The following is a 22,757-nucleotide window of genomic DNA, read 5'->3' on the forward strand; positions in this document are numbered from 1 at the left end:
AATAATAATAATAATAATAATAATAATAATAATAATAATAATAATAATAATGGAATAGATGTCTGCTGTATACTTTCCCTCCCTTTCCCCACAGGGGTCATAATAAATGTCCAGGAGGACAATGCAAATGTTATTTTGATCACCCCATTTTGCCCCATCAATCATGGTTCTCTAATCCTTTTGGGTTGTCTAGTGACACCTTCTACCACTTCCTCTGCTGCCCAGATCTTCTGTCTCTGCAAAACAAAACAAAAAATATTCCATCCAGATGTAGCCTCTGTCAGGCTCACTGCTTGGTGCATCTGCCCTCCCCTGAGCTTTCAAAGAACAGCAGGGAAGTAATGTTTGCCCTCTGCAAGCCATTGGTGACATGTTCCTAAGAAATCCAAGAGGGCTGTCTTTTTATCCATTCTGTAGTGCAAAGGTGTGTCACTGGGGATGTTCTTCCTCATTTGTTCTTTGATTTCTTATGTCTCTGCAAGCCAAGACTATTTCCTACTTCTCCTTGAGGGTCTACCTGGTGGCTGTCTCCATTCATTTCAAGCTGCAAGATGCGCTTTCTTGGTTGGTCCACTCAAATATAAGGACCATTTTGAATGACTGCATGCACCTTCAGCATCCTGGCCTGGAACCTCTCATTAGTCCTCTTATGGTGCATCATTTTGAGACCATGGCATCCTGCAGTCTTTCCCTGTTCTCTTGGAAAGTAGCCTTCTTAGTTGCCATTATATCTACTTGTAGAGCCAGCAAACTGGCAACTTTAAGGATGGACACCCTTTACTTATGCTTTCATAGGGACAAGATGGTCTCTCTACAGGCACCTCCTTCCTGTCTAAAATGGTGTTCACCTTTTATCTCAACTAGCCCTTGGTTCTTGGACTTCCATTCAATTGCCATCCTCTGACCTTGAACTTTCTCTCCATACCTTAGATTTTAGGACACTCATATGTCACATGGACAAAACAGTTCCAGTGAACTTTTCACCTATTTGTTATGCGTGGTATAAGAAAGGCAGTGTAATCTGAACCCTGGGTGGTGGATTCTGTCTACCTTGCAATACACCCTTGCTGAGAAACCTCTTCCACAAAGGGCTAAAGGTAATTAGACTTGAGCAGTGGCTACCGCGTTAGCGTATCTCAGAGGGATTCCTCTCCTAGATATCTGGTAAGCAGCTGCATGGTTGAACCATCTATATTCCTGTCTCACTATAGACTGGATGCTCACTCAAACTCTGATGTGTCTTTTATTAATGCAGTACTGTCATCAGTCCTGACATGACTCATCATCTTCAGTGAATTAGCTTGCCAATATGTGTGAGTCACAGAGACCATGAAGAAGAACAAGTTGTCCATCTGTAACTATGGATCTTTCAGTGGTCATCTGTGCCTTCGTGCAACCTGCTCTCCTTCTCTTTTCATGATATTCTACTCCAGGCCTCTCACTGAAAGACTTGGAACTGGAATAGGAATGAATTCCACATATCCAGCAAGTGAGAGGGCAGGATTCCCACCACAATGCAGCTCTAGAAACTTTTGAAGATCCCTGTACAGGTGAAGAATATGTGAGAGTACAGACAAGCACTCAAAGAACCACAGTTACAAATAGGCAACCTGTTTTTTCCTTCCCAGAAGCTGGACTGCAAACTGTTGGACTAAACAGCAATCCCAAATAAATGCACCAACTGAGCCAAATCAGTAGCACAGGTTTCCTTTTCAGTGCAATATTGCTTTCTCACATTTGTACTTATTTTTGAGGGACCCAGGAACTTTGCATGTTAGTCTAAATGATATTTATTAGCAAGACTATTTATTGAAAAGCATAGTTACAACAAAAACATGGGAAGAAGTGTTTAAAAAGCCAAATTCAAAATAAAAATTTAAAAAGTGATGTTGAATTAACAAAATAGCACTTTAAGGTATGATGTTACTTATTTCTCAACTGCATGAGAATTGCTGCATGTTTAACAGTGTTTCAAAAACACATCACTGTTTTTGAAATATAGTTGTCTCTAAAGCACTACTAACAAAAATGTTTTTACCACTTTATTTTTTAACATATGTGGGGAAAGTGTATATTGAAATATCAGTACCCACCACAAATGGTGATTGAAATGAAGTTTGTCTGGTTAGGTTTCTTGTATAATTTATTTATTTAAAGAGAGGGGGGGAAGGCTAAAATAGTTTTAAAATAAATAAATTTATTCTTGTCTTCTTTTAATTATTACAAAACAGCAGCATGCAGGAAAAGAGGAAGAACCGATAAGAATGAGGAAGGTTAGCTGTTTTTTCACTTCCATCAAGGCAAAATTATCACTCATGCATATGTATTTAAAAAGACAGTGTTCTTGCTTCTTCATTTGCATTTATTTTAATTAGTAGCTGTTGCTTGTCTGTAGAATGGCCAGTTCTGTCCCAAATGAACTGGAGAATGTATTTTAAAAGTTATTTTTAGAACCATACCACATATTATGGATTTCCCAGTTCTTTTTTTAAAGAAATTAAATTATTCATCTTTGAGAACTGTGAACAATCAGCATTTGAGGGACAAAATAACTTTTTACTGTAAAAGTAAAGAAAACTGTTTACATTTTAAATTTAAGTCTAGGTATATAGCATACTAATTTTAATAAATACTTTTTAAAAATCATTTTTAGATGTGGTGCCTTGAGGACAGTTCTGATGTTGCGTAGCTATATCACTGAAATGTATAGACTTTTACAAAGAAAGTAGTAGATCCTTTCTTTGTGGAAGGCAGACAATGTATACAATGCAAACAGGACAGTGAAGCTCTGGGGACTGTCTTTTTAAGGATATCTCATTACATTCTTCTATGATTCATAAACAAGGCCTTACATTTTTCTTAAATTCTTTCCATGACCATGTGGCTCTGTATTTAACACCTCCTTGGCATACCACAGCTCTCCAAATGTTAATTTAACCTTTTTTGGTTTCCAATTTGCAAATTCCTGCAAGAACAACCTTCTTAATTTTTTTGTGCTTATTTGTTTGTTCCCCCCCTTCTTTCACTTTCACAGAAAAGATCAAAGAGACTAGATGGTGAAAACATTTATATAAGACATAGCAATTTAATGTTGGAGGTTTGTATGAATTTGAAGCTTATTTCAGTTGTGTTTGCCTGGACCTTCTGCATTCTTTGCTAAACTCTTTTCCCCCTTCTGCTGCTACATTTGTTTTTTGTTTTGTTTTCGCATGCTCTTGCATGAAGTTGTGAAAAATAGGCTTTTGCATGCCAGTAAACATGACATTTATGCAATCATTTTTCCTACCTTTTAGATTTTTTTCCTGTTGTGTTTTCCTGATAATATATGATTGGGAATGCTGTTCACTTAACCATCTGTCTAAAATCTCAATAACCTGATTACCTGGTTATTTTTAAACAGTAGTCTTCAAACCACGGGCCTACAATGGAGTGATTTCAAAGTTTGTCATGCCATTCTCTTATCCTAGAATAGGGGTAGGTTAACTGAAGCCCTGCACTCCTACCTGCCTCTTATCTGGCTGTTACTCATGTGACTTTTAATCCCTCCAAACTCCCTGTTAGCCCTTTTCTTTTTCCAAAAGACATTGAAATGGCTGTCCTGAAAGCCTGTTGGAGTCACCAGGTTTTACATAGGTCACAGGGAGTTCAAGATGGATGGGAGTTTCTCAAAAAGGAGATACTGAAGGCACAATTTCAAACAGTTCCAGTGAGGAAGAAAAATGGGAGATGTCTCAAGAAACCAGGATGGATGACTAAAGAACTTTCAACTGAGCTAACTTTTAAACAGAGCATGTATAAGAAATAGAAAAAGGGGGAAATCACCAAAGAGGAATTCAAACAAATAGCGAGCCTGTGTAGAGATAAAAGTCAGAAAAGCTAAAGCGCAGAATGAACTCAGGCTTGCTAGAGAGGTTAAGAACAACAAAAAGGGCTTTTTTGGATATGTCCGCAGCAAAAGGAAGAAGAAGGAAACGGTAGGGTCACTGCGTGGAGAAGATGGCAAATGCTAACAGAAGACAGAGAAAAGGCAGAATTACTCAACACCTTCTATGCCTCAGTCTTCTCAGAAAAGGCAAAGGGAGCTCAACCTGAGGATAATGGAGCAGAAGAAAGATTAGGGGAATTTCAGTACAGAATAAGTAAAGAGATAGTAGAGGAATACCTTGTTAATCTAAATGAATTTAAGTCTCCGGGACCAGATGAACTCCAACCAAGGGTATTAAAAGAACTGGCAAATGTAATATAGAGCCATTGGCAATAATCTTTCAGAACTCCTGGAGAACAGGAGAAGTCCCAGCAGACTGGAGGAGGGCAAACGTTGTCCCCGTCTTCAAAAAGGGGAAAAAAGAGGATCCCAACAATTATTGTCCAGTTAGTCTGACATCAATCCCAGAAAAGATTCTAGAGCAGAGAGTCCGTGAACATCTAGAAAGCAATTCCATAATCACAAAAAGTCAACACGGGTTTCAGAGAAAGAAGTCATGCCAGACAAACCTAATCTCTTTTTTTGATAAAATTACCAGCTTGTTAGATGAAGGGAATGCTATGGATATAGTATATCTTGATTTCAGTAAGGCCTTTGACAAGGTTCCCAATGATATTCTTGCAAACAAGCTTGTAAAAAGTGGGCTAGACAAGGCAACTGTTACATGGATTTGTAACTGGTTGACTGACTGAACGCAAAGGGTGCTCAACAATGGCACCTTTTCATCCTAGAGAGAAGTGACCAGTGGGGTCCCACAAGGCTCTGTCCTCGGGCCAGTTCTATTCAACATCTTTATCAATGACTTGGAGGACAAAATTGGGGGAATACTTATCAAATTTGCATATGACACCAAATTAAGAGGAGTAGCTAATACTCCAGAGGACAGGATAAAGATTCAAAATGACCTGAACAGACTAGAAAATTGAGCCAAAGCTAACAAAATGAAATTCAAGACGGAGAAATGTAAGGTACTGCACTTAGGGCGGAAAAATGAAAAGCACAGATATAGGATGGGGGACACCTGTCTGAATGAAACTAAGTGTGAAAGTGATCTAGGAGTCCAAGTAGACCACAAGTTGAACATGAGTCAACAGTGTGATGTGACAGATAACAAGGCCAATGCGATTTTAGGCTGCATCAATAGAAGTATAGTGTCTAGATCCAGGGAAGTAATAGTGCCACTCTATTTTGCTCTGGTCAGGCCCCACCTGGAATACTGTGTCCAGTTCTGGGCACCACAGTTTAAAAATGTCATTGAGAAACGAGTGTGTCCAAAGGAGGGCAACTAAAATGGTGAAAAGTCTGGAAACCATGTCCTATGAGGAACGACTTAGGGAGCTGGGGATGTTTAGCCTGGAGACGAGAAGGTTAAGAGGTGATATGATAGCCCTGTTTAAATATTTGAAGGGATGTCATATTGAGGAAGGGAGCAAGCTTGTTTTCTGCTGCTTCAGAGACTAGGACCCGGAACAAGGGATGCAAGCTCCAGGAAAAGAGATTCCACCTCAACATTAGGAGGAACTTCCTGACGGTAAGGGCTGTTCGAGAGTGGAACAAACTCCCTCGGAGTGTAGTGGAGTCTCTTTCCTTAGAGGTCTTCAAACAGAGGTTGGATGGCCATCTGTCGGGGATGCTTTGATTTAGATTTCCTGCATGGTAGGGGGTTGGACTGGATGGCCCTTGCGGTCTCTTCCAACTCTATGATTCTATGATTCTAATGTCAAAATGTACCTGTTTTTCAAAACTAGTAGAGCCAGCCACTTCTGGTTTTGATTTTTTCTCTCTCATTTTTTAAACGTCCGGGCACTGGAATATTGGCCCCTTGACTAGTTGGTCCTCAGACTTACAACAGTGGTCCATTCCTACCCTAGAGAGTGAATTTCAGGTCGTACCCTAGGTAGAGAATAAATAGAAGGCATAGAAAGCATACATAGTAGTGCCTAGTGATTTTAGACCTTTTTAAAAATCTCACTAAGAAGCAAAAGATAATCTTTCTCACTCTCAACACAGCTGCAGAAACACCTTAATTCTTTTCAGCCCATTGAATTATACTGAGAACACATGTGGCCTACACATTTCCTATATGTTATAGTTTCCATTAGTATTATAGGCATTTAAGATTTTTTTTCCTCCTCAGAGGGAGCAGGTATATTTTAAAAGAATAGAGGGACTTTGGGACATCAAGGCATGCGAGGATCTAAATACACCATTGCGTGTTGATCAAAGGAAGCTACCTCAGATCCAGAATACAGCCATGTTCAGCTCAATATCTGCAATGGCTGACTTTCTAGCTTTCAAACAGAATACTTTTTCAGTCTTATTTGGAAATGCCATAGACTGAATCTTTGAACTTTTGTTGCACATAAAGTACTCTGCCCCTGATTTGCTAAATATGATGCATGAAATACATCCAACTTATAAACAGATAAAAACTGAGATAATTCAAAATCTCAGTGAGATAAAAAGGAATAACAAATAAATTTGGCAATACAGATATTAATATAGTTAGGTAAAGCTTATTTCCCCATTTCCACAAACATAACAGATTCTTCAACAGTATATAAAAGCACTGACAATGGCATAAGTTCTTGTAAGTCTCCACAAATTTTGAAGATGAACTAGAATGTCATCACAATAGATTTTTCTTGAAAGCATATTTTACTCAAAGTTTACTTCTCCCTCCACAGTTTGGATTGAGAATCTTCTTGCAAAGTAGTATTCACTGTATGTTGAATGATTCAACTTGCAATTTTATAATTTTGTAATCATTGACATTTTCTGTGACTTTGGTTAAACGGATTTTAATCACCTTGCCTTAAGGGCATGCAAGCTCAATTACGTTTTTACACCACAATTACAGGCTCTTGATGATTCTGAACATTCCAATCATATATCATTGATTTGCAAAATGTGTGGCTTCTTATACTGACTCTATTCCTATGTGATATGTGTTTTACTCAGAATTACAGAAACAGCAGCTAATAGGAGGTTTTTTTAACAGTGTCTTTTTAATGCACTTCCTTTTTAAAATTTAAATTTAGTGCTTTGCAGCTTTTTGGTGTGATTGCTACCATGCAGAATTTTGGCCATCAGTAAAATGGCCTGTAACCCAGCCAACAAGAGATCATCTGGCAAGAGGCAGTTTTCACCCTTGTTCTTTTAGTCCCACTTTAAGATGATTGTTTAATCTGTTATCTCCTCCCAGTAGAACATTTTCAGCTTGATGCACTTTTCTTTGCAGCACTGTCATCCTCCAGTTGCCAGACAAGACCCTGTTCCATAGCTCATGTGAACCACTGCTTCTTTGCCCACTTGATGTGATTTTTAACTGTTTTGTTGCAGGTGTCCATACAGAAAAAGAGTTATAAGATACTTTGGAACATCCCCACCCCACACACATTTTGGCACTGTATGTCATCTGACTGTGTTTAGCTTAGAAAACCAATTCACGGAAGTACTAAGACAAAGTGCTTGGCGAATCAGATAAATGAAATTAGCGCAAAAGAAATTAAAAGAAGTGTGCTAGACTTAATTGCCCTCCTCCAAGTTATGCTATTAATGTCATATTTTAAGCCACTGTGCAATGCTTCAAAATGGCAGCACAGTTGCTCTTTCAGACTGGCCATTTTTCTTCTGCACACATTAGCTGGAATAAAACATTGAACATTAGAGTACAACACACTTTCATACTCAGTGATTTGTAACTCTTCCTAAATGTTGCTGGTAATTACTCAATGCAAAGTAGGTACCAGGCTTTATTCAGCAGTGCCTATACCCAGCTGCATTGGTTCTTCCTTGACTTTAATATGTCCCAGACTGTCCAAGAGTGTTCCTTGGCTGTAACCATTAACATTTCCACCGGCTTTTTGTGGTTTCATTACTGCACATTTATTGACTTCATATTTTGGATCCTAAATCATTTGTGCAAGGTGAACTTAAGGTTGAAGACTTTCAAGGCTGGCATCCATAGTTTTTTGTGGGTTTTTCGGGCTATGTGGCCATGTTCTAGAAAAGTTTCTTCCTGATAGAGAATGCTCTGCATTCTCTGAAGATGCCAACCACAGATGTTGGTGACATGTCAGGAAGAAACTCTTCTAGAACATGGCCACATAGCCTGAAAAACCCACAAAAAACTTTGAACTTAAGGTTATTACTACTATATAGAAATATGTAATTAACCCTTTGCACAAGAGTCAGTTTAGTATTCAGAAAACATATGTGATATGACTTCCTTTGGACTGTATTACTTCAGAGTTCTTATGACTGACTTTGGATGCTGCTTTTAACAGCAGAGGAATGTGAAGAGATCAGAGAGGTCTCAAACCAAAATTACAATCTGAAGAAAAACAACACAGAAACTTATCTAATGGGCAGAGCCCATTTCTTGTACTCTGATAGAGACAGGTAAATCAGACTTTTCTTTGAGGACTGTGAATTAATGCTAAGGTGGGCAGCTATTCAGAATTGTTGAATGGAATAGTCTTCATGGAGAGGGAGAGAAAGACTAGAATCTATTTATACTTACCATAGTGCAAGGTTCTAAGACGGAACACAATCCTCTGATATACTTCTCAGTCCTCAGCTTGACAGAGCTAGTCCAGTAATTTGGCAGGTACCAAGATACTAGGCTCCTTTCAATGCTATGATCAGTCCTGCATATGATGTCTCTGACTTTTATCTGGCACACTATTACCTGAATATCTAAACTTTGCAGCAACAATGCAAGCTGGCCAAATTCTACCATCAACTCTTGCCTCCCCAAACCACACCACAGATTAGAAAGTTACTTTTAAAATGTAATTAGCTGTGGTTATAGGCCCAAAAGTAGTTAATTGCTGTTATAGTTGCATTTTTATAAATAATTCTTTTTTTCCCTATTTATCAAAAGTAATCAGAATAGTTTCTTCTTTATAATGGTGTTGTGCATCAGACATATGGATTTGTGTCTGTGGGAATCATAATCTCAGAATTTTCTGGACTCTAGAGACTTTTCTGTCTTGCTTCTTTTTCCTTACATGCGCTTGCATTGCCCTACCTTTCTTTTCTGTTTTGTACATCACAGCAGTAACACTTCAGTAGAAATTCACTATATATTTCTTTTAGAAGATTATGGTTTTTAAAAACTTCTTTCATCTTTTGTCCCTCATTAGAGACATTTCATCTGCTTTTTTCTACCCTTCTCTTGCTGACTTTGTGCCCAGTGGACTGTAACCTTATACGTCTTCTTTAAATGCTGTATGTGAAATGAAGATTCTTATGGATCACCATGATAAGCACTTGCTGTGTTTATGGGAACATCACACCATAGTCTTGGTAAATTTTCCAAAGTTTTACTAGTCAAACCCATCAGAATCATATTTCATGTTTGAGACTTGGTGTCTGGTAGCATATTATTGACGCCATTGTTCCACCTGAAAGGACTAACAAAGTTGTGGGAGTTTTATACTGATTCCCAACCACTTTCATGAGCTCTGTGGAAGAATCAACTTAAGGATTTGAATATAAATTGGCTTATGTAGTACAAGGTTGATGATTTCATCAGGCAACCACATGTTGAAGCTCAGGTTTTATGAGAGCTTACTCCATCTGAAATTTTGTTAGACATGAAGGATGGTCATGTTAAGAAATGTGTCTCCCATTTGATTGTTTCCAATATGAGCCCTTCAGATGGTCTCAGAAAGGCATTGGGAACCAATGGGATATTTGCCTATACAGTTGGCCTTCCGTTTCTGTGGGGAATCCATTCTGGACCCCCATGCGTGAATGGAGGCTTGCATATATTCAAGCCTTATGGGCTTGAAAACAGAGGAGGCCACCCTCCGCGGATAATCGAGGTCATGGATCCAAGAACCACAAGTTAGGAGGGCAACTGTATAAGAAAATATGGAATAATATATCAGGCAAATTCCCCTTCAAAAGTGTTTCTGAGTCATAAGGAGAAGCACATTAAAAAAATTCCAGGTAAATAATATCTGACTCCAGTGTGACTTTTACAAAGAGACCCAACTCTTTCCCAGTAGAGATTCAATCTTGTTTGTGAGGTGATTAAATTAAGGGTTCCTAGCAATATTATGGGACCAGGATTCAAATTTCTGCCTGGCCATACAGGAAATCCACTGGTGACCTTGGGCAACTCACACTCAGCCTCAGAGTAGGGCACTATCTTGCCAAGAAAACTCGGTGAAAGGGTTGGCCTAAATTTGAAACGACTTGACGGAATACAAAAGCAACAAGCAATATTTATGGTGATTCTATAGTAAGTTATCTAAATTATGGGAAGCTATCTTTTCTTAAATAAAAAATATCATTAACCAGCATCTTACAAAGACTCCAGAACGGGCTCTCCTGGGTTTTTAGGAGACAATGCAGAGGCATCTCACAAACCCTTTATTAGTACCTGCTAAATTGATCATCATCTGAGTCTGGAAAGATTTAAAGGAGATACTTGTGATCTGGCATAATAACATATGGCAACTAGTAATGATTGGAAAATTAACTAACACACTTCAGATTTCAAAAGGAAAGAAAGAAAAACACAATTTTATTGTCATTTGGAATTGCTTTCTTGATTATAAGGTCGGAAGGGAGACAATATTAATCTAACAAAGGCATTCAAGTCACTTTAGCTAACTCTGTGAGGGAACACTTTTGATATCTTTTATATTTGTATGGCTCTGTAATTGATGAATTGAAATGTGAAACAGGGTGGCATGGAGCCACCCCTGTTTCAGCCAGATTGGGGCTGGAGCAAGCGCACACCAGAACCCCAATCTGGCCTTCCCAGGGCACAAAAAGGAGCCGCTTTTTGTGCCCTAGAAAAGGCACCATTGCCGTGTTGCCATGGCTTGGCGGTGCTCCTTTGGCGCTGCATTGTATGGACGCAGCTCTGGAGGAGTGCCATGACAACGTGTGCTGTGCGGAGCAGCGCAAAACGTCACAGTGTCCTGGGATGGCGGAGTTGGGGCATGCGTCATATTGATGCAGCATCCCACCTCTGCCTCCAGGCCAGCCTTAATGACGAGTGGGAACAGGGCCACAATTTGTGCACTGCTACCAGGAAAAAAAAAAGGGGGGGTAGAGATGATGATATAATTTTAAAATTGAAAAAGAAGTACATCCGATCCCTCATCATTCCAAAATACAACCTGAGAATGTACCTGTAGAATTGAAGCACCATGTAAAGAAACAGATTTGTGATACTAAATCTAATTGATAGGAAATCTAGACGATTTTGGATTGAAACCAGGGACATGGTCAGGGAAGAATGCAAAAACACACTATTTGTAGCGAAAAAGAAAGAAACCCTTCATTGGATGACAAACAAAACTCTTCAAATGTTAAGGACAGAGAAGCAAAACCAAAAAGTGATAAAAACAGGGTCACACTCCTGAATGCAACCGTTCAGAGACCTATTATTATTGTTGTTGTTATTGTTATTGTTATACTTTATTTATAAAGCACTGTAGATTTACACAGCACTGTACATACAATCAATAAGGGAGAAAGATAACTATTATAATAATGCAAAGAAATGCAAGAAAGCAAACAAAAAAAGGTAGGAAAAAAACTTATTCTCCAGAATCCAAAAGATGAAAGGGAAATTCAAACCAATAATAGGGGTGCTGTATGACCATCAGGGGAACAAAATACAGTGGAACCTCACCATACGCGGGGGATCCGTTCTGGATCCCGCCGCGTATGGCGATTTCCGCCTATGCTCGAGCCCCATTGTAAACAATGGGGCTCGTGCAAGGGGGTGCAACGGGCGCGCGCGCGGCACAACAGGCGTGCGCGCCCATTCAACTGAATGGGACGCGTCGCCTCTTCTGCCCTGCGCGCGCCCAGCGGCTTGAGCACGTACGCTCAAAGCCGCTTATAAAAAGTCCGCGTATGCGGAAGCCCCACTGTAAAAGGTAGATGGAAGCATTTCCAATTTCTGTATATGGTTGTGAAAGTAAGATTGTGAAGAATTGGAGTGTAGTGCAGTCTCCTTCCTTAGAGGTCTTTAAACAGAGGCTGGATGGCCATCTGTCAGGGATACTTTGATTTAGATTTCCTGCATGGCAGAATGGGGTTGGACTAAGTGGCCCTTGCGGTCTCTTCCAACTATGATTCTATGAGAAAGCTGATAGAAAGAGAACTAAATCATTTGAATTGTAGTGCTGGAGAAGAGTTCTATAGATTCTATATAGATAGATAGATACCGTGGAAAAAGAAAAGAAAAATCAGTGGGTCTTAGAGCAAATGAAGCCTGAAATTTTCCTAGAAGCCAAGATGATCCAAATGAGATTGTCATACTGTATTTTATACAACCATTAGACATGACTCACTGAAAAAGATGCTAATGCTTGATTAAGTGGAAGGCAGTAGGAAAAGAGAGAGACAGCACTACAAGCGGATTGACTCAGTCAATAAAGACACAGTGCTGAATTTGCAAAAGCTGAGCAGAGGAGTTGATGACCAGGGCTTTTGGAGATCATGGGGTCTCTATAAGTTGAAGTGAACTTGATGTCAAACAACAATTTTAAAAAATACTAATTATTATGTGGCCATGTATTCTAAACAGAAAACTTATCTAGTTCATCCCCATTGAAGATCTGTTTCAATTTTGAGTCTTGATCTTTGAACTTTGCACAAACGTAATGGATGGCTGCAAAGCATCAGCTGACTGTGAGACAGTGTCCCACATCTCCAAAGTACTTAGGTCATCCTAGTTAGTGCTAGAAAACCTACCCAGAATGCCATGTCATTTCAAATGGTAGCATTTTGTAGGTGTACTGTGTAACACAGTGCTAACCCTCTTAATAATGCCTTCTGTTACCTTCTCATTGCAGGGGAAAGGTTTTAGAGTTTTTGTTTTTGTTAAAAAATATATTTCACTGCTCTCTTCGCTGCCCTTTTATCTGGTTCTGGCGTCCTCTTCTGCCACACTGTTCACTTTGCCAGAAACATTTCCGTCATTATCTTAAGAGTCTAGTTCTTCATAGGACTCCCATCTTGTGTGTGAATACTTATAGCTGCACTCTTCACTCATGAAGCAAATTTTGCCTTTATCAATAAAGTTCTTCTCTCAAAATAGCTTTCTTAATAGATGATGGCTTGCTATGCTCCTAAGTAGTTTCCAGCTTCAGAGTGCAGTCCTAGTCATAGCTTATTTGGCATAGGGACAAGGAGCTATTCAGGTTGGATATTATTGTGCTTTCCTGCCACAGCTTGTGTCTACTTTTCACCTAACCCAGGAGGTGATTCTCCTTATATTCTATTCTAATTCCTCAACACTTCTGGAATGCTTACTGCATTCTCTCATTGTAGGGCACAAGCTGTGATGCCTGTTTAAGTCTGTCTCAGTAATCATAGTTCAGTGGCTAATGCAGCTTTAACAGCCTTTTTAAGGGATATACAGTGGGCCCTTGGTTTGGTTCCAAGATCCCGTGGATACCAAAATCCAGGGATGCTCAAGTCCTGTTAAATACAATGGCATAGTAAAATGGTGTCCCATATATAAAATGGCAAGATCAAGGTTTGCTTTTTGGAATTTGTACACTTTTAAAATATTTTCAAGCCGTGGATGGTTGAATCCATGGATACAGAGGGCCAACTGTACGTCTGACTGACTTCTTTGGCTGGCTACCTAATCTCAGCCTTCCATCTTTATTCAATTCTGCTGCCTTGATGCTCATCCTGGTAAGAGCTTTGCAGCCATAAGTTTTGCCTGAATGACCCTCTCTTCCTTCTTTCTTGAATAAGCTTGCTAATTGCTATCTCTATGTGTGATGCACAGAGCCCATAAATAAGAATAGGTTTCTTACTTGTAACTGCTTCTGTAAGTGGTTATCTGCATCCACACAACCTGTTCTTCTTCCTGTGGTGGTACTTTGGTAGATTTTTAGTTTCCTTGCTTACCTCTTCCTCGGAACTGAAAAGACATGAGCATGAACATAAAGGAGACAGGCTACCACCAAAATTTCTAGAATGTAGAAGGTTCAGTCTTTTGCTCAGGCACATACTGATATGTATGAAAACAGATGATCACAGAACTACAGTTAGAGGTAAGCAACTTGTTCTTACTTAATAAACCTCATATTTGAGATTTTGAGCAACATAAGGCATATGATGAATTATATAGTTACCTATAAAAGTCAGTTACAGCAGAAAAAGTAATCTCTTGAATTAGCTGTAATACGATACAGTTAGGCCTTAGGAACAGAAAGTACAGTAATAACAACTAGCTGGTTACTTGTATGAGTTACTTCCAGGCACATGCTCTTCCTCCCTCTCCCCAGCGCCTACCACACATATTTTCTTGCATAAAATATCTTGGAGGAGCAAAAAAAGTATCCACTTCACCAGATATATTTAGTTTTCCATGAACAGATGGAGAATAAAACCATAACATTTTCATATCTACATTTGGAAATGGTAAAGGTTCGAGAGGACTGTTCCATGTGTTTTTTTCTAATGAAGTAAAGGAAATAAGAAAGTAAATTATATTACGTTGGAAAGTGCAAGGGGGAAATAATGCAAGTTCAGAATTCATGTTTGCTAATGACTTACTGATTTCAGAGTTGTTGTTTTTTTACTTTAAGTGAATGTATATTAATGTATTGCAAAAAGTATGTTAATAAGCTGTTTTTGTTATGAGCAATGGCATACTGACATAGGAATAAACAGATACTGGAAGTAGTCTTATAGCTGAATCCTATACATGTTTACTCACAAGTAGGTCCTACTGAGTTCATTGTGGCTTATTGCCAGGTAAGTGGGTATAGGATTAAAGCCTTAAAGATGCTAATTGCATTTGTTGTGCATTGGGAAATTAATTACCTCCCGCCCCCCCCCCCCCAAAACCGACCCAAACCCAAAAACTGAATTCTGAGTTAATTTTTTTTATTAGTCTAGGTGACAAGGTTTTAAAATGAAAATTATTTTTAATTTACTAGAAATTACTTTTTCCCACACTGGTAAAATCCATTCTACATCTACAGGAAGAAGAAACAGGTGATGTTCCCAATGCATTCTAGTTTAGCTTATGTCTATAACTAAATGGAGATGGATCCACTTAGTGCAACAAATTTGACAGTTTAAAGAACCATAAATGCATCTTTAAACACAATTATCCATGATTTGTGTTCTGCATCTTTTTCTTAATGACAGGATCTAGATAAAACTCAGGAGGAGATAAAGAAACATCATGCAAACATCAGTGAGCTGAAGAAAAACTTTATGGAATCTGTCCCTGAACCACGGCCAAGTGAATGGGACAAGCGCTTGTCAACTCATTCTCCCTTCAGGACCCTTAACATCAATGGACAGATTCCTACAGAAGCAGAAGGAGTGAGTACTTTATGTAACATGAAATTAATAATAGTTTGGCTGTGCTCTTAATTAAACTGATGTTTTATTCTCCCTAGAAATACATAGAAAACAAAAACAAAAAAAATCAAAAGTTAATTGAGACTGTTTATGGTTTTGTTATTGATTCATTTTATCTATATTGAGTGGGATATATTTTCATATCTATCTCAATGAACAGAGTTCATGGGTGAAACCAGAAAGCATTTACTGAAGATCAGGTTCAGTACACTAGCAGCCCATTGCCAGATCTAAATCTACAACAAGTTTTGTTTCTGTAACCTTTGAACACTTTCCCCTGTTTCCCACACAGTACCAGGTGAATTCCCACATAACAATCCCTCACTACTGCTCACTCCTTCCCACACACACTTTTCTAACATGCCTACAGTACAGCTAAATAAGCCTAACTTAAAATAGAAGAGAGCTCTGTGGGGAGACTCTGACATCCATCCACCACCACCCCTCCAAAGACAAACTCCTCATTCAAACTGAAGCTCAGAAATAAGCAACTATGGCGCGTTACAGACCGCCCAGAAGGGGCAGTCTCGCGCCGCTGCCGGTTGCTCCGCGAGGGATCCGTAGCAGCCAAACCGCGCGGCTTCCTCGTGGAGCAAAAAGAAGCCCCCAAATGGCGCTTCTTTCCGAGGCGCAGATATGACGCCGCGAGGCGCCAATGGCGCACTCACAGCATCATATGTGCCGCCATTTTGTACGGACTGTGTCCGTAGTAGGGTTAGGGGCGTCCGGAAGGGACGCCCCTTTCTAATCCTAATACGGACCCAGTCCGTACTTTATGCCCGTTTGTAACGGGCCACAGTCACCATGAAATGAATTGTACAGGTTAGAAAAACAAACATGGTTAGCATTCTATCAAAACACATCAGCCAGGCCCAGACTTGTTAGAGTACTTCCTACGGAAGTCCGTACCAGTTTAGGGATAAATACATGAGAATCCTCCACCCACTCTGAATGTCCCATGGCAACATGTTTCCACTGTACAAAACATTTGAGATGGCTCTTTTGCCATCTTGAGTCCAATATTTGCTTGATCTCAAAGTGGTGTTGGTAACCAGCCATCAGAGGTGGCACAGCAGGAGGAACTTAATGCCATACTTTCAATATGTCTGAAGGATTCAACAGATTAGAATGAAATACAGGATGTACATGATGATAGGTTTTATGTACGCTTAACTCTACTGCCATGGCACTGACAATCCTTGTTATGGGCAAAGGGCCAACATTCTTAGTTCCCAGTTTCTTTGAAAGTTGCAAACATTTTAAAAATTTGGTTGACAGAAAAACTAAATCTCCCACTTTAAATTTTATTTACATTTAATCCATTAGACTAGCCCCGATGGAACTGGTCCTGCCTGTTTACTCCCTCACAGGTCGAAAGATGACAGTTATCATGGAGGGAGGGCTCTCTATCTTTAGACTAGCCCTATTGGAACTGGGCCTGCCTGTTCACTCCCTCACAAGCTGAAGGATGGCAGATTTTTTCACTCTAGTGTCCTTTTAGGTATTCACATTTTAAATTTTAACATGTCAATGCACAACCTAGAGAGGTGAATGTCTTATATTCTGGCAAACAGCATTGTTCTAAGGCACCTCTGCAAAGAGCAGAAGATCCAACCAGTTGTTTTGCTAAAAATTCAGCATCGCTTCTAAAGTATTTCTTGAAAATCTGATTAACTTTCTTAGTCTGACTGTCCATATGTGGCTGGTGGGCTGAACTCAAACCTTTTTCAGCACCTAACAGTTTCTAACAGTTTCAAAAAAGCTTTCCAAAACACAGAGGTGAATTGGACTCCCCAGTCTAAGATGACCTTGTTGGAGACCCCATCTATTTTATATATGCGCTGTACTAACATTTTGGCTAATTCAGGAGCCATTGGAATTGAGGTAGAGGGTGCAAAATACTCTTGTTTTCAAAACAAGGCTATTACTATCCAAATTCTAGTTAATGTGGGGATTGTGAAATTAGAGCCAGTTCACCACAGGACAATTGTATGAGCTCTCACAGGGGCTACCATGAATTGCTGGATCTTCACAGATTTTCCAACCTCCATGCGCACCGGTGTATTGTAAGAGTGAACAAGGACCTTAGCTGCCATCTATCTGGGTAAATTTAATGGGGGTTGTAAAGAGACCTTTGAGACTAACTTAAAGAAAGAATTTGGCAACATAAGCATTCGTAAACTTAAATTTACTTCCTCAGTTGCATTTATGGGGGTTGGCAATTCCTCTGTCTGCAGGCCCAGTCTGGTAAATGTGTCAGAGTACATTAATTACCTAGTGCAGACAGAGTCTACCATGCTGACAATCTCCATATTTCCTCTTCCCTCTTGGGCCCTCAGTCATACCTAGATAAAGATGAGTGCGGTGCAGCCAATCACCATGGTCTTGAGACACCCATTGTCTGGGACTTGCTTTGTTGTCCTCACCTGCTGCTTAGTGTCATTTAGGGCAGGCTCCAGTCTTTTCCAAACAGCTCTGCATTGCTCTCCCTCTGAATGGACACTCTGGAGGATCCACAATGGATCCTCCACTGCCTGGGTGATCACCAACGTGGTGCTTCTTTGCTTCTGAACTGCTGATATCTCTAGTTGGTCTTTCTCTTTGAAATCTTATTATCAGCATAGTCAGTCAGTGTAGCTGAGGTTGTCGTAGAGCAGTTGGCACTTCAGTAACCCCCTCTGCTACAGCACAGACACATCCCCAGGCGCATCTGCTTTTCATGCTTCCACTCCACCAATTTAGGCTGAGTGGCCTTCTTGGTGGCACCACTTCCTTCTCCTGGCTTAGATCCCCACAAAGTCCTCTGACACTCGCTGACTTCACACTCGGTCTCATAGCTTCCACCTCTCCAGCTAGCCACACCCTGCCACCTAGGGTGCCTGGGTTCCTTTGCGGTAGCGACCACTCCAGGATAAATAATAAATAATAATAAAATAATAAAATTTTTATTTTTATACCGCCCTTCCATAGATCAGGGCGGTTCACAGCAAATATCAATAAAACACAACATATACATTCAGGTTAAAACAATTACACAGCAGCAAAATAAAACAGAATAAAACCCCCGTTAGCCAGTCCTCTTTGCCACAGAAGAGGAAGGGAGGCCCACTGGACTTTAGTCGGGGAATGCCATCTGAAATAGAAAGGTTTTTAGGTCCTTTCTAAATTGGGCCAGGGAGGTGGCTGAGGGGAGCTCTGTGGGCAGCGTGTTCCAAAGGGCCGGGGCGGCGATGGAAAAAGTCTTCCTCGTGGTAGAGGTCAATCTAGCCCCTGGCACCCTAAGTAATTGCTGCCCAGATGTTCTGAGGGTGCGGGACGGAATGTACGGGGAGAGGCGGTCCTTCAGGTATCCTGGGCCCAAGCCAATTAGGGCTTTATAGGTCATTACCAACACCTTATATTGTGCCCGGAAGCGAATAGGCAGCCAATGCAAGTCTTTAAGCATCGGTGTAATATGGCTGGCCCTGGAAGTTCCAGTGACCAGCCTGGCTGCCATATTCTGAACCATTTGTAGCTTCCGGGTTTGGTATAAGGGTTGCCCCATGTAGAGTGCGTTGCAGAAATCCAATCTCGAGGTTACCAGAGCATGTACTACCGTTTCAAGGTCCCTCTGGGCCAGGTATGGGCGCAGCTGGCGAATGAGCCGAAGCTGATAACAGGTGTTCTTGACCGTCGCATTCACCTGAGCAGTCAGGTGAAGCGACGAGTCAAGAAGCATCCCCAGACTGCGCACAGAGTCCTTCACAGGGAGCGTGATCCCGTTCAGGACAGGTGGAACTACCGCCATTCCTGGACCAGGGGAACCTATCACAAGTACCTCCGTTTTCTCTGGATTCAGCTTGAGTCGGTTTTCCCTCATCCAGCCCATTACTGACTCCAGGCACGCCACGAGAGGAGAGACGCCATCCTCAGTCACTGCATCAGTCGGAGACTTAGAGAAAATTATTTGGGTGTCATCAGCGTACTGATAACCCCGCGCTCCATGTCTCCGGATGATCTCACCCAGCGGTTTCATGTAAATGTTAAATAGCATGGGAGACAGAATGGCTCCTTGAGGGACCCCAGTTTTAAGGGCCCTCTCATCGGAGCACACGTCTCCCAGCTGCACCATCTGGGACCTCCCAGAGAGGTAGGACCGGAACCACTGGAGGGCAGTGCCCCCGATTCCCACCTCTGCCAGGCGCTCCAGAAGGATACCATGGTCTATGGTATCGAAAGCTTCTGAGATGTCCAAGAGCACCAACAGGGACACGCTTCCCCTGTCGATGCCCAGACGGAGATCATCGGCCAAGGTGACCATGGCCGTCTCAACCCCGTAACCCGCCCGGAAACCAGTTTGAAATGGTTCCAGATAATCCGTTTCATCCAAGACCGCCTGAAGCTGGATTGCAACCGCCCTCTCGATCACCTTCCCCAAAAATGGCAGCAGCGAGACTGGCCGATTATTATGTACCAGGGGGTCGAGGGAGGGCTTTTTTAATAAAGGTTTTACAATGGCCAATTTTAGATCAGATGGAAATTGCCCTTCCCTCAAGGATGTATTAATGATCCGGCGTAACAATAAAGTTACTGCCGGTCCCCCCTGGGCCACTAGCCATGAGGGGCAGGGATCAAGAGAGCAGGTCGTCTTCCGAACACTTCCGAGGATCTTGTCCACATCATCGGTACTTACTGACTCAAACCGATCCAGTTTAATGAGATCTACGGAGGCTCTGGACGCCTCTACACTAGGTTCTGCTTGAATGTCGGCGTTAAGACCTTCGCTTATCCGAGAGGTTTTATCCGCGAAGAAGTTATTAAATTGGTCGCAGCAGGCCTTAGAAGGTTCAAGGATCTGGTTCAGGGCGGGAGGGAGCTGAGTCAGCTCCCTGACCACCCTGAACAACTCTGCTGGACGCGACTCCGCGGACACGACACGAGCACCATAGAACGAGTTCTTAGCTGCTCGTATCGCCTCTCCATGGTCCTCTAACAGTTGGTCTAGGAGAGCCTTGTCGTCTAAGTGAAGGTGTTTCCGCCAACGACACTCTAGCCGTCGCAGTTCCCGCTTCCTTGCCCGGAGATCTTCCGTATACCAGGGCTTACGCTTGGAGGCGGGCCTGAGAGGACGCTTGGGAGCGATACTGTGTATAGCCCTAGAGAGACCGGTATTCCAGATACCAGTCAGGGCATCAACAGAGTCATAGAATCATAGAATCATAGAGTTGGAAGAGACCACTAGGGCCATCCAGTCCAACCCCCTGCCATGCAGGAAATCCAAATCAAAGCATCCCTGACAGATGGCCATCCAGCCTCTGTTTAAAGACCTCCAAGGAAGGAGACTCTATCACCCTCCGAGGGAGTGCATTCCATTGTCGAACAGCCCTAACTGTCAGGAAGTTCCTCCTAATGTTCAGGTGGAATCTCTTTTCCTGCAGCTTGCATCCATTGTTCCGGGTCCTGTTCTCTGGAGCAGCAGAAAACAAGCTTGCTCCCTCTTCAATATGACATCCCTTCAAATATTTAAACAGGGCGATCATATCACCTCTTAACCTTCTTTTCTCCAGGCTAAACATCCCCAGCTCCCTAAGTCGTTCCTCATAGGGCATGGTTTCCAGACCTTTCACCATTTTTGTCGCCCTCCTTTGGACACGCTCCAGTTTCTCAATGTCCTTTCTGAATTGTGGTGCCCAGAACTGGACACAATATTCTAGGTGGGGCCTGACCAAAGCAGAATACAGTGGCACTATTACTTCTCTTGATCTAGACACTATACTTCTATTGATGCAGCCTAAAATTGCATTGACCTTTTTAGCTGCCGCATCACACACGCATCACAACTTGTGGTCTACTTGGACTCCTAGATCCCTTTCACATGTAGTCTCATTCAGCCAGGTGTCCCTAATCGTATATCTGTACATTTCATTTTTCCGCCCTAAGTGCAATACCTTACATTTCTCCGTGTTGAATTTCATTTTGTTAGCTTTGGCCCAGCTTTCTAGTCTATTCAGATCATTTTGAATCTTGATCCTGTCCTCTGGGGTATTAGCTATTCCCCCTAATTTGGTATCATCTGCAAATTTGATAAGTATGCTTCCAATTCTGTCATCCAGGTCATTGATAAAGATGTTGAATAGCACTGGGCCCAGGACAGAGCCCTGTGGAACCCCACAGGTCACTTCTCTCCAGGCTGAAAAAGAGCCATTGCTGAGCACCCTTTGGGTTCGGTCGGTCAACCAATTACAGATCCATTTAACAGTTCCTTTGTCTAGCCCACATTTTACAAGCTTGTTTGCAAGAATGTCATGGGGAACTTTGTCAAAGGCCTTACTGAAATCAAGATATACTACATCCACAGCATTCCCTTCATCTACCAAGCTGGTAATTTTATCAAAGAAAGAGATTAGATTTGTCTGGCATGACTTGTTTCTCTGAAACCCATGTTGACTCTTTGTAATTATGGCATTGCCTTCTAGATGCTCACAGACTTTCTGTTTAATGATCTGCTCCAGAATCTTTCCTAGTACTGATGTCAGACTAACTGGACGATAATTGTTGGGATCCTCTTTTTTCCCCTTTTTGAAGATGGGGACAATGTTTGCCCTCCGCCAGTCTGCTGGGATCTCTCCTGTTTTCCAGGAGTTTTCAAATATGATTGCCAATGGCTCCGATATTACATTTGCCAGTTCTTTTAATACCCTTGGATGGAGTTCATCTGGTCCCGGAGACTTAAATTCATTTAGATTAATAAGGTGTTCCTCTACTATCTCTTTACTTATTCTGTACTGAAATGCCCCTATCCTGTCCTCTGCTCCATTATCCTCAGGTTGAGCACCCTTTGCCTTTTCTGAGAAGACTGAGGCAAAGAAGGTGTTGAGTAATTCTGCCTTTTCTCTGTCTTCTGTTAGCATTTTACCATCTTCTCCACGCAGTGAACCTACCGTTTCCTTCTTCTTCCTTTTGCTGCGGACATATCCAAAAAAGCCCTTTTTATTGTTCTTAACCTCTCTAGCAAGCCTGAGTTCATTCTGTGCTTTAGCTTTTCTGACTTTACCCCTACACATGCCTGCTATTTCTTTGAATTCCTTTTTTGTGATTTCCCCCTTTTTCCATTTCTTATACATGTTCCGTTTCAAACTTATCTCGGTTGAAAGTTCCTTAGTCATCCATCCTGGTTTCTTGAGACACCTCCCGTTTTTCTTTCTCACTGGAACTGTTTGAAATTGTGCCTTCAGTATCTCCCTTTTGAGAAAGTCCCATCTGTCCTGAACTCCTTTATCTTTTAGTATTTCTGACCATGGAATTGCTCTCAATACTTCTCTAAGTTTACTGAAATCCGCTCTCCTAAAGTCTAGGATGCGTGTCTGACTATGCCTGGCTTCTCCTTTCCACTGTATTACAAACTCCAGGAGAACATGGT

General features: G+C 41.3%; 1 protein-coding gene across 25 annotated transcripts in view; it reads left to right on the forward strand.

The window, feature by feature from the left end:
- Positions 1–22,757, forward strand: part of EPB41 (erythrocyte membrane protein band 4.1) — a 227,269-nt gene that overhangs the window by 164,237 nt on the left and 40,275 nt on the right. For 12 of the 25 annotated variants that reach the window (XM_042440148.1, XM_042440169.1, XM_042440168.1 and 9 more), the window contains 3 exons: positions 2,232–2,273; positions 3,035–3,097; positions 15,140–15,319. In XM_042440148.1, coding sequence (XP_042296082.1) covers positions 2,232–2,273; positions 3,035–3,097; positions 15,140–15,319 — 285 coding nt within the window. The remainder of the gene's footprint in view (positions 1–2,231; positions 2,274–3,034; positions 3,098–15,139; positions 15,320–22,757) is intronic. The other 13 variants (XM_042440155.1, XM_042440164.1, XM_042440162.1 and 10 more) reach the window with 5 other exon arrangements.

Source organism: Sceloporus undulatus, chromosome 9 (genome assembly GCF_019175285.1).
Source record: "Sceloporus undulatus isolate JIND9_A2432 ecotype Alabama chromosome 9, SceUnd_v1.1, whole genome shotgun sequence".
Classification (NCBI taxonomy): domain Eukaryota; kingdom Metazoa; phylum Chordata; class Lepidosauria; order Squamata; family Phrynosomatidae; genus Sceloporus; species Sceloporus undulatus.